Raw genomic sequence first — 11,626 nt, 5'->3', positions numbered from 1 at the left:
TGCGCAAACATGGCATTGCTGACAAGGCTAGATCGTCGCCTGGCGTAAGTAAGGGCTGCGAGGTTCAAGAACGTAGCTAGGGATTCAGGTCATTTCTTATTGAAGGATCGCCAACATTATACTTTTTCTATATAATACCTATGAATGCGCCCCTACTCCTTCTTAATACTACGGTCTGCAATACACGCAGCACCGTTGTTACGTGTTACAACTGCAGGAATAAGAGGTATAAAGAGGACGGGAACCTGTGAACAACAGGATAGGCATAGGGAACATAGCCATCATTCTAGTTATGCTACCAGAATACAAAAAATAACAAATTATAAGTTTAATATCTCTAGAGCGAATATTGGCAAGCGAATTAATTACTTTTAAAAATTCTAGTCACGTGACCTCCAAGGGGTCCAAACGAACGCCCGAAGGCATAAAGATGATGCCTGATAAGAACCCATGCTCGTGATACCTTTGGTTGTCATGCGGAAATATGCGATGTCTAGATATTCTATAGATACAGAGATCTTAATATAACTATCATTTGTTCAAATGACTTTAGGAACTCTGGAGCCAACTTGATTCACAATGTGTCGAATCCATTAAAGAAATTAAATCCATTCGTATCACTCCATCCTACAATAAAACCGGTTCAATTCTATTTCTAAAGAATATGCAAGCCATTCGGTATAATTCTATGGATTATGATATTTTCCAAAATAATTTTATTTTTAATAAAATTAAACAACCGTCGGGAAAAGTGTCACAACAGTCACACAAGTCAGCTCCAGTGTCTTTACAATACGACGCGCGCTACCGTGGCCACCTTTTGTATAGTTAATAAATGAGGATGCGAGAAACTTTCTTTCTAATTGACATAAACATCACTAGCCAACAAGGAAAGTAAAGAAATGCATCAGTGCACATAAGAGAATTTAAATCCTACTAGTAATATAATTCTTGTGAATAAACTGAACTGTGGAATCTCGCATGCTAATAAGCTATGTTAGCTTGGCCACGGTAGGGAGCGTCGTCTTATAACCAGGCGACGAACCATTGATTATGTTTGCGATAATTGAAACGCGAAACTCAAACCCCCTAAAGATTTTAGGAAAAACCGAAATCGTACTTTTTAGTTATTTGTATCGTTTTTCACGAAGCTAAGCTCGAAAAAAGAATACATTACAGCTAGCATATTTTTGGGGACAGGGTACAGTACGATTTGCCGACTCATTCATTAGTAAGGGGCCAAATCACCCAACCCATAATGCATTGCTTTTGTTGCCATTTCAACTACGGGTAAGTTATAACAAAATCTCATTTGTACAAATATAGCTTAAACAGATTTTAAAAGTTGCTAACAAATGTCTTCGATCAGTTAAGACCATTACTAATTGTAAAAACTACTGTGCAATGCATCTTGGGAAGGTTTCGGTGTCGCGTGTTTACCAGAATAACACGTTTAAACTATCTAGTTTATTTTGGTTTCCTCAGAATATTCCGTTTTGTTTGAGATTCCTAAGAATCTTACAGCTTCCAAAAGAATATTTCATTTGTGAAACGCACTGCTCAACTGCTCAACCAAGCCATTCTTGACAATACAGGACACAGCCAACGCAATCGCAGCAGTTAAAATCGCTTTTGGTATATCCTCATCCTTCGTCTTGCTTGCTCAGCGTCGTCGTTTGCTTCACATATCGCCATTCGCCGAGGCACCTCGCCTGATGCACTTCCTGTGCTCCCTCGCGGGCCGCCTGGGTTATTTTCATGAGGTGCGCTCCGCGGTCTTTGCGGCTGCGAAGTTTGGGGGTTACCGCTGGTCAGTTCTGTGCTATATGTTTGTGAGCTGTTGTAATGAGAACGTGCGTTGGTGGTCTGAAAATAAGATAATAGATTAAATGGCATATTATTCGGCAACATGTGTGTAGTTGGTATAGAATTACATTTAAATCATGCCTGCACTTTTAAAAATAGCCCGAATGCGGTTCTGAGGTCCTGATACCAGAAAAAAATTTCAAGGACCTTCTCAATCGGCCAAAAGGTGTTCACAGTTGTTGTCCTCTCTTTCACTGCAAGCAGAACCCTCTTTTTGTATTTCGCTGGGTCGGCGTTCGCGAGGAAAAAAGACCTCTTTGACCTTTACAGGTTTCTGCCATTCATTATCATTGACTTGGGAATTGGAGTGCATGCTCTTTATTGAATTTTTCATTTTTTTTAGCCCACGGCACCAAAACGCGCATGCCTATTGGTTGATATCCAGCAAGCAATCCTGTCGTTTTTATAGCTCACTCGGTCAATTCCTTTTTTGCCCAATCTATAGCCGGGGGTGGGGGTTCTTACCATGTCGCCCTGATAAGACAAATGCTAGTAGTATTCTTAAAGGGTCAAAATCGTGCCTTTTGTATTATTTAAGGGGTATCCGAGAAAAAAAGGCTTTTCCCTTAGAAATGGTATTTTTGGGGGGCTTCTGAGGTATTTTTAGGGTAGCAATTTTTGGTCGTGCAGGTATTTTAGGGGTATTTTTATATCAAACATATTTATATGTGAACTTTAGAAGCACACTAGCATACACACATTGGCACCAGTCGGGCCAAGACGGGACGCTAGCACAGTCTATTACCCGTGCAGTTCGGCAACCATGGACAGCTGTTTCGTCCTTATTAGGACTCGTCAGCATGGCATAGCCGGTTTGCCTCAGTTAAACTTCATCGGCAAAAAAAAACTGCAGGGCGAGTCGCATGCGTGATCCGCACAATTGGCATCACGCTAGCCCGGTCGCAGCTCTAGATCCCACATGGATCTAAGCTGTGGTTTAAAGCACTTCGTTCGAGTCGAAGTCGCCCTGCAGTTTTTTTGCCGATGAAGTTTAACTGAGGCAAACCGGCTATGCCATGCTGACGAGTCCTAATAAGGACGAAACAGCTGTCCATGGTTGCCGAACTGCACGGGAAATAGACTGTGCTAGCGTCCCGTCTTGGCCCGACTGGTGCCAATGTGTGTATGCTAGTGTGCTTCTAAAGTTCATATTTATATGGGCATTGATGCCCATATTTAGAAGAGCTACAGTTTTCCCGCTTCCTGATCTTTAGAAAACATGGTGAAAATATGCTGATTCCTGTCATTTTGAGACTCGCGGCCAAAATTTGTTAAAAAACCTTGATCGCTTGGTCAAATCTTTTTCTCACTGATCTTGAAAAGCCCTTAGACCCAGGCCCCCAAGAGGTCGGTGATATGCGAATTTCCAGACGAGCATCCCATCACTTTTACCCTAAAGACCCCCTAGGTTAGTCGAGAATCTTCACGTAAGCTCGCAGGGGCTTGCATATGTTTACTAGGGTTTTTTTTCTGGTCCTTCCCTGAGCACACCATAACACCAATGACGTCGCCACCCATACATCGGAAAGCAAATCCATAATTTCTATAATGTGATGATTTGTCCTATTGTGTTCATCCTACGCTTGTGGACTATACAAACCCGACAAGATTTTCCCCCGAAGTTTATCGACGTATTCATCCTAGTCTTAACATCGACAAAAACTTCAATTAAAAAATAGATACCATGACACGTAAATGTTGACACTATTTGCCATTATTCGCCATTCCCTTTTGCTTAGCGTTTACATAAAGTTCAGTTTTAAAATAACCTGAGATTAGTAGAAAAATACAAGAACGACTTCAAATGTAATTATAGAAGCATGACTGGACTCTACTTGCACTGTGGTTTTCCTTTTCGTTTTATTTATTTATTTATTCATTCATTCATTCATTCATTCATTCATTCATTCATTCATTCATTTATTCATTCATCCATCCATCCATCCATCCATCCATTCATTCATTCATTCATTCATTTATTTATGTATTTATTTATGCCTTCATTTATTCATTCATTTATTTTCTATCTATCTATCTATCTATCTATCTATCTATCTATCTATCTATCTATCTATCTATCTATCTATCTATCTATCTATCTATCTATCTATCTATCTATCTATCTATCTATCTATCTATCTATCTATCTATCCATCTATCTATCTATTGATCGATCGATTTACTTACCTACCTACCTACCTACCTACCTACCTACCTACCTACCTACCTACCTACCTACCTACCTACCTATTTATTTATTTATTTATTTATTTATTTATTTATTTATTTATTTATTTATTTATTTATTTATTTATTTATTTATTTATTTATTTATTTATTTATTTATTTATTTATTTATTTATTTATTTATTTATTTATTTATTTATTTATTTATTTATTTATTTATTTGTTTATTTGTTTATTTGTTTATTTGTTTATTTGTTTATTTGTTTATTTGTTTATTTGTTTATTTGTTTATTTGTTTATTTGTTTATTTGTTTATTTGTTTATTTGTTTATTTGTTTATTTGTTTATTTGTTTATTTGTTTATTTGTTTATTTGTTTATTTGTTTATTTGTTTATTTGTTTATTTGTTTATTTGTTTATTTGTTTATTTGTTTATTTGTTTATTTGTTTATTTGTTTATTTATTTATTTGTTTATTTATTTATTTATTTATTTATTTATTTATTTATTTATTTATTTATTTATTTATTTATTTATTTATTTATTTATTTATTTATTTATTTATTTATTTATTTATTTATTTATTTATTTATTTATTTATTTATTTATTTATTTGGGGACTGGGCTAAAAGAAAGGAGTGATCTAGAATAATCTAGAAAATTGAAGAGGGTGAGTTTTATGTAATATCTGATATGCAGAAGTGATATTGGGGTTATTAGCCGGGTGGGAGCTCCGTATCGTGAAATACGGTGACCGAGGTCTTGAACATACTGACCAAGGCCGAAGGCCTTTTTTTTTCAGCGCCAGCGAAAACATACTTTGAGCGAGCACCGCGATCAAAATATCGATTCTCGGACTTAGGGCAGATAAAGGAATCTCCAGACCGCTCTATTAGCCAATCAGAATGCAGTATACGTTACCGTGACCGCTAAAAAATATGAATATGATAAGCTGTGTCGTTATTATTTTATTCCTCCCCGGATGTTCAATCAAATGCTAAACAAAGAATTTCCAATTTTATGCATTATAGGACAGAGCAAAAAAATGGCAAGTTTTCCCCAAAATAAGGTCTGATTAACTTCGGTAAGCTTAAATTTTTGCATAGAGGTTCCTTATGTTATGAAAACCAACATATCAAAAATTGTTTTCTAATGGATTTGTCTTCGAGATATGAGACTTGAAGTGCAATTTTCAAATGTTCCAAGTATAAATTCTCCTCGTTTTTAGGGAGAAGTCGGGCTCTGATCAGAAATTAAGCGCTAATATCTTAATTTCATATTTGTAATTAAGCTTTTGGACAGTGGAACTCCTTGTATGCGGAAATTTGAAATCTTGAGATTTCATGCCATTTTATTTTTGCTCTGTCGCATTATAGTTTTAAAATAAACTTATTGCTCAGTGCCTTAGGGTGTTATAACTAAGCAAAAGAAAATACTCCATGGCTCGACCTACCGGCTTACTCAATTAGAGAAAAAAATATTCCAGCAATAATCAATTCAACATGGTCAGGAAAAAACTAAAATAATCCTTTCAACGAGAATTCCCTCAACACACCTCCATACTGAGGTCAGCGGGTTCCTGATTGGCTAGAATGAAAATACAACTCATTCACAGATCGAGATTGTTCGGAATGAACCACTCGTTTTGGGATTTAAAAAAAATGCCCTATACTTAATGAGCCTTATGGAATCACAAAGGATTTGCTAACTTGGGCTTATTATAAGTCGCGAGAATAAAATGAAACCCGCAAAGACCCAAAGCAGACGAATTTTGACAGCACTTCTGACACAGTTTCAAGAGTATACGCTAGAGCACTAAAAATTGTCATTAGTGTTACATTATTTGACAAAATACAACCAAAAAATACTAAAATATTTATATAGAGTTTGAGCTAAGAGCTTGATAAAAAGTGACGTTTTAATATTTCAGTGATAAATCGGTTCCTTGCGGGTCCCATTTTCTTACCACAAAATAATGAATTAACCGATTGTGATTTTTATTATGCAATTAGCCTTTCTCTTTGAAAAATCCCAAAAACAGGATATTGCAAATAAAATAAAGCCACACGAAAAAACTAAGCTTTTTACTATTTTATTTTTCCGTACTTTATATCACTGAAATCTTAATTAAAACAAATGCAATATTTGCGTAGATCAAAAAGTAAAAAGTGGTGAGAATTCATGTCATAGATATATTTTGTGATAACAAAAAATGGAAAATCATTTGTTTTATATGGGGATCGACTCGAAAGCAAACAGCAAAAGAAATTGCAAGAGCTGATTTAAGGCAATATTATAGATAAGATAAAGTTGAGATCCGCCTCTCAGATCTGCATGACAATATGAAATACATTTGTACAAAAAGTGAGGCGCCGAATACAAAATCTTTCTTGACGACGAGTACCTTCGGGGTGTAAAATGTTACGATAGACAATCAAACGCAAAACGTTTGCTCTAAGCTACAAAGCCAGATGCAAGCTCAAGTATTACAGTATTAAAATAATTAAAGAGAAGAGGAATGCATCCAGGATAAACGAAGGTTTGAGATTTTAGAGAAAGAAATTTTAAATTGAAAACATGTATTTGCTGACACTGAGATAAAGAAAAAACACACACAAGAAACTTGATATGATATGGTATTCATTATAGTTAAATGATGAAAAGGAATAAAAGAAAAGGGACATAAAAAAGTCTTACATTTTAAAGTAGATGCCAAGGAAATCTGATTTGTGCGTGAAGAATTTGGGCTACTTTCAAGAAAAGAATGTTTTATGCAAAGTTGTGTTTGTCTTTGCCTGAAGCAAGGCGTCCAATGTGCTAGAACGATAAGTCTTATTGTGACTTAGGCCTAACAGCTAGTCCTTCTGTTAAGTAACTGTTCTCACAAACAAAACCAACAATTACCAAAAGAGATTATATTATACCTGGGTCGTGAGGGAATTCATAGAAAGTGCTTTCTCCACGGTCGTGTTTCCCGTTGCCTGTAAAGTTGCTTGCTGGGATGAAATTATTCTGGTGTCTAGTTCGTTTTTTCGTGAAGCAAAGCTCTCAAGATTTTCTTTACTTGCTTGTCCTGTTGTGGCCATCTCCACAATTCCCTAGAGCTTGTGTAATTCCGAAAGAAACAACCAAAGACGTTGTTCCCGAACTGTGCAATTGCTACCGATGAAATATCTGGCTAGAGCTTTTTGGCTGTCACTTCGCTTCAGCAGCTGGTTTTATGGTATATTATAATTACGTCGCAAACTCTTCCCCGGTAGTCGGGCTCTATTCGGCGTAGGACCCAGTCGCAACTACGTCATCACATTTAAAAACAATTCGGTCGCAAAAAGGATCCTGCAATGATATGCTCTCCTGTAATAGAAACAAAATCTAAATAAAGTAAAGGAAAAAAAGTGGCTTCCGTTGCAGAGTTTTGAATGCCGGAAAACAATATCACTTTCACTATCATAGGGGATTGTAAGGCAAGGAAATTATACGGGGAATTTGGAAAGCCCCTATTAAACTTATTAGAAAGTATTCATTTGTGAACAAACAGTTAATGACAATTTATTTGCACGCATAATTTTTTCACCTGTTTCTACTCGACCCCTTATTTGAAAATGTTAAGTATTTTCACATACATATATATCTCTTTGCACCAAACTGGTCTAGAAAGTTGTGCGAGTTCTTGGGTTATTCAAATTATAAAAAAATATCGCAAAGAAATCAATTTTGTGGACAAAAGTTTACCCCATTATTATATAACATGACAATGATGGGGTGTTACCGAGTATACTTATCATTTTTCCATTAAAATACTATTGTACTATATTTTTTAAAGCCATGCAAGAGAAGTTCCAATAAAGATGGACCTTCGCGGGCGATAAGTGATTACGAGAAAATCATTTAGGACTCTTTTTTCTAATTTGTTCTGAGACTACATGGGGTTGCCCTAGAGGCTTTTGCAGGTCCAATCAATTCCACCATTTCGAGCATTCGAGAAAACGCAATGTTGTCTTTTTCGTCTTAAAGCCTTCTACTTTCTATCATCTTAATGGGGGAAAACAGATAGCAGAAAGATTAAACAGATAGTACTACAATCGGAGTACCATATATTCTTCGAGTCTCTCACAATAGATTTTTTTTATTTTATGTCGTGGCATAGTGCATTCTAATTTAAATTAGTTCCGTTCTCTTTGTAAACATCATCTCACAATACGGTCTGGCGTTGGAAAATGGTTGTAGAGGCAGTGTGTTAAAGATATAACGTAGGTGACATCTAAGCTCGCGCTAAAAGAACCAAGATACGAAAGCCTATACGGTGCTAGTAATAGGCGAGCAAATATCGGCAGGATGAAAAACAGAGAAACTCAATATGGCAAGCTAATCTGTAGTTTACACAACCACTCTCACTGCGGCATCAAAAATGACGTCATAAACTCATAAAAGACATATCTATCGCAGCTCCTACAAAACATATATTTATTTCAAACAACAGAACCTCAATAAGTTTGAGTGATAAGCAGCAGGATTCTACGCTTAACTCCTTATACTAGCTATTCAATGGATTTTTTTCTTTACTTCTTTACTACTAATATATTATATAGATTTGGACTGTTCCTTTCGCAAAAAGACAAGCGTTTGAATTTATCACTTTGTCTCATGTTGCAGAAAAAGCGTTTCAGTCAAAGTAGCTAGCCTGTTTCAATTAACAGATCGGTTATTTTATGTCAGACTAGAAAACAGCCACAAATGAGATTGAATGCAAAATCACATTTGATGTTAAATGAATCGGTGATGGATTTTATTACCCAAGAGTCTTTGCGCATTTCCTAATCTCACAAGCCTTGATTGTCGCCATCTTGAATATGAAATCTCATCTGAGAATCGCTTATATCCTGCAGTCCAAAAGGCAAGACTGGCTATTTTATTACTGCAAATGAAATTAAGGCTTTGCTATCTATAATGCCATTGCTGAAAGTCATGGAAAGATTCGTCGTGGAAAGATTTGTCGTGGAAAGATTTGAGATTCCACGATGCAGGAGACAGGGCAGACCACAGGGAGCCCACTCAACTCAGCGCATTGTTTATTTAGCATGTGCTTTAAACTTCGTTTGTGAATATCAATTAGGTCACGGAGTCTTCAATAAAACTTCTTCCAAACACATATGTGTTACTCTTTGTTGTGCCCATTCATGTTTGGGACACTTGTTTTATACCCCTACGTCGATTTTTTTTCAGAAATTCGGGTTTTTCAAAAATCCCGATGTCAAGCCTAAAGGCTTAAATTCAGAAAAGGGTGAAAAGTTATTCCCAAACTCCCTCAAGCCACTTCTGCCGGATTTTCTTTTTGTTTAAATAAAATCAAAGCAAAAAATAAATTTGTCCACGTATATCGCTCGATTGCTGATGGAGCTAATTACAGCTCGGATAATATATTCAAATCCGTTCTAACTGATCAAAATATTATTATATTATCCTGCTGTTTACACATAACATTTTTCTGGTGTTTCTTACCCCAAGCAGTGTTATAATATGGCCTTGACACATTTTAGATATGGTTTATCAAAGTTAAGGGGGCCCAAACAAATTGCAGATTGCACATGCAATCCCAGTATCCCCTGCACGCAGGGTCTAGTTTTAGATCATGCTGATACAGAGTCTTTTTTCACAAGCAAGTCATAGTGTAAACAGCAGGATAATATTTTGATCAGTTAGAATGGAATTGAAGATATTATCCGAGCTGCCTTTTTGACTTTCTATCTAGCTATGTTGGTTGATTTGATAAGCCCCGAATCCCAAAGGTACGGTAATACGAGCAGCAAAATCGTACAGCTTTTGAGGCGGCATTGCTGCAAAAAGTTAGTAAGTGACGTTGCTCGTTTTACTACCGGCGCGCCAACTTTTGTGGCAGAAAATTGTTTGTTGCAAGATGAAAAAGTTTGCTGTAGAAAGTAGAAGATGGTTCTACTTTTTGCAACAAAACTCGGAGATGTAGCTCCATGATTACTACATTAACACAACTTGTCTCGCAGCAAAAAGACGTCAAGCATACGCATGCAGTTGCAATAAGGTTTGTGATTGGTTAAACGAAAGTCGAAAGGAAAACGATGGCGGATCAACAGCAAGAACAATTCTATCTTTTGCTTTTGTTTGTGCGCCGGTAGTAAAACGCGCAACATCGCCTTCGCACTTTTTGGGCAAATGCTGCCACAAAAGTTGTATGATTCTGCTGCGCGTATTACCGTACCTGACATACTTACCGAATAGAATCAAAAAGCCCAAACTGTCGTGATCTCCTACCAGAACAATGAATACAATACACCAAAAACTGGAATTCGACTCTGCCAAATTTTCGTCTTAAATAAGAATTTTTCAGGGCAGACTCCTGAAGAATTCTTATTAAAGACGAAAATTTGGCAGAGTCGAATTCCAGTTTTTGGTGTATTGACATACTGACCGCATGCCCTGCGCGCGCTATTACCGGGATTTCTAGAAACGCTACTCCAAAAAAGGGCTGCTGGCTGGAGATCATCAAGCGCGAAGAGAGAATCATTTTTAAAGTGCTCTGAAGCGGTCTCAAGAGACAAGTATCTACGTTAGTGTCGACGTGATAAAGAGATAACGCGAGGATTCTTTTTCTGTTTTTAGGTTCCGCCTTTTTTCCGGACTCTTCCATACGCAAACAGCTTTGTTGAATTATTTGTAGGTATACCAAAATCTTTGACAATAAAAAGACGAGATGTTATATCCGTCGGTACACTTCAGAAAGAGGTTACTATTTCAACGAGAAAGTAGCTCACGGAAGTGTCATATTGACTTTCTATTGTCTCACTATTGATCTCTCAACTCAGGTAATATTTAAATAGCAAATGCCAGTCTTGAGAGCACGTGTAAAGGCTTATCTTTTCTTGTCACATCCAACAAAAAGACAGATGATTGTCTCCGCTTATTTGACTCTATTGATTTCTCACACTGAATGCGAATGAGAAACAAACGAAAATGTCAGAGATTCTGGAATTAGCACATGGATGTAATCTTTAAAAAGATCACAAGAAATTGTCTCCGCTCTCTTGCTGGGTGGCTGTCTGTCAGCACACGGTAGAATCGCGGGGATTGTCTGGCCCGTACCCAGGTTTGGCCGAGGGGGATGCGCGGTCAACGGTATCACACGGAAAAAGCATAGAATTTGAAAATTCCCTAACAAGGAATGACCCACTTTTTGGCCGCCAAGGGGGGGGGGGGTGCGCGCGCACCCTGTGCACCCCCCTGTGTACGCGCCTGATCGTCATTTTAAAGGGCCATCGAATAGTTCTTGGCAAGCACTTAATGCTGGCATTGGAAGTGAACATGCTCGTCTAACCCTAGGTATAATTTAGAAAACAAAAATATATCTTCGGAATAAGACGGATCTTATTCAAGCCCCTTCAATGTTATACTGCATATGGCGCAAACTTGATATCGTTGATGATGTTTTTGAGGGTTTTTCTTTTTTTTTTCTCAAAAACTAGCTTGGGCTGACACTTGGAAACTATATCTACTTGCATTTATTAACTATCCAGTCGTCATGGTAATGTGCGACCTCATTCCCA

The 11,626-nt window shown here is 37.0% G+C and overlaps 1 protein-coding gene across 1 annotated transcript; it reads right to left on the bottom strand.

The window, feature by feature from the left end:
* Nucleotides 1-313: 313 nt before the first annotated feature.
* LOC116618478 lies at nucleotides 314-7,473 on the bottom strand. The gene is made up of 2 exons (XM_032382196.2): nucleotides 6,977-7,473; nucleotides 314-1,866 (listed from the first exon to the last, which is right to left on the bottom strand). Exons 1-2 carry the CDS (start codon nucleotides 7,136-7,138, stop codon nucleotides 1,621-1,623), a joined length of 408 nt encoding a protein of 135 aa, XP_032238087.1. The 5' UTR covers nucleotides 7,139-7,473; the 3' UTR covers nucleotides 314-1,620.
* Nucleotides 7,474-11,626: the final 4,153 nt, after the last annotated feature.

The sequence above is a fragment of the Nematostella vectensis genome, chromosome 3 (assembly GCF_932526225.1).
Source record: "Nematostella vectensis chromosome 3, jaNemVect1.1, whole genome shotgun sequence".
NCBI lineage: Eukaryota > Metazoa > Cnidaria > Anthozoa > Actiniaria > Edwardsiidae > Nematostella > Nematostella vectensis.
This window is presented reverse-complemented; position numbering and strand designations above follow the sequence as displayed.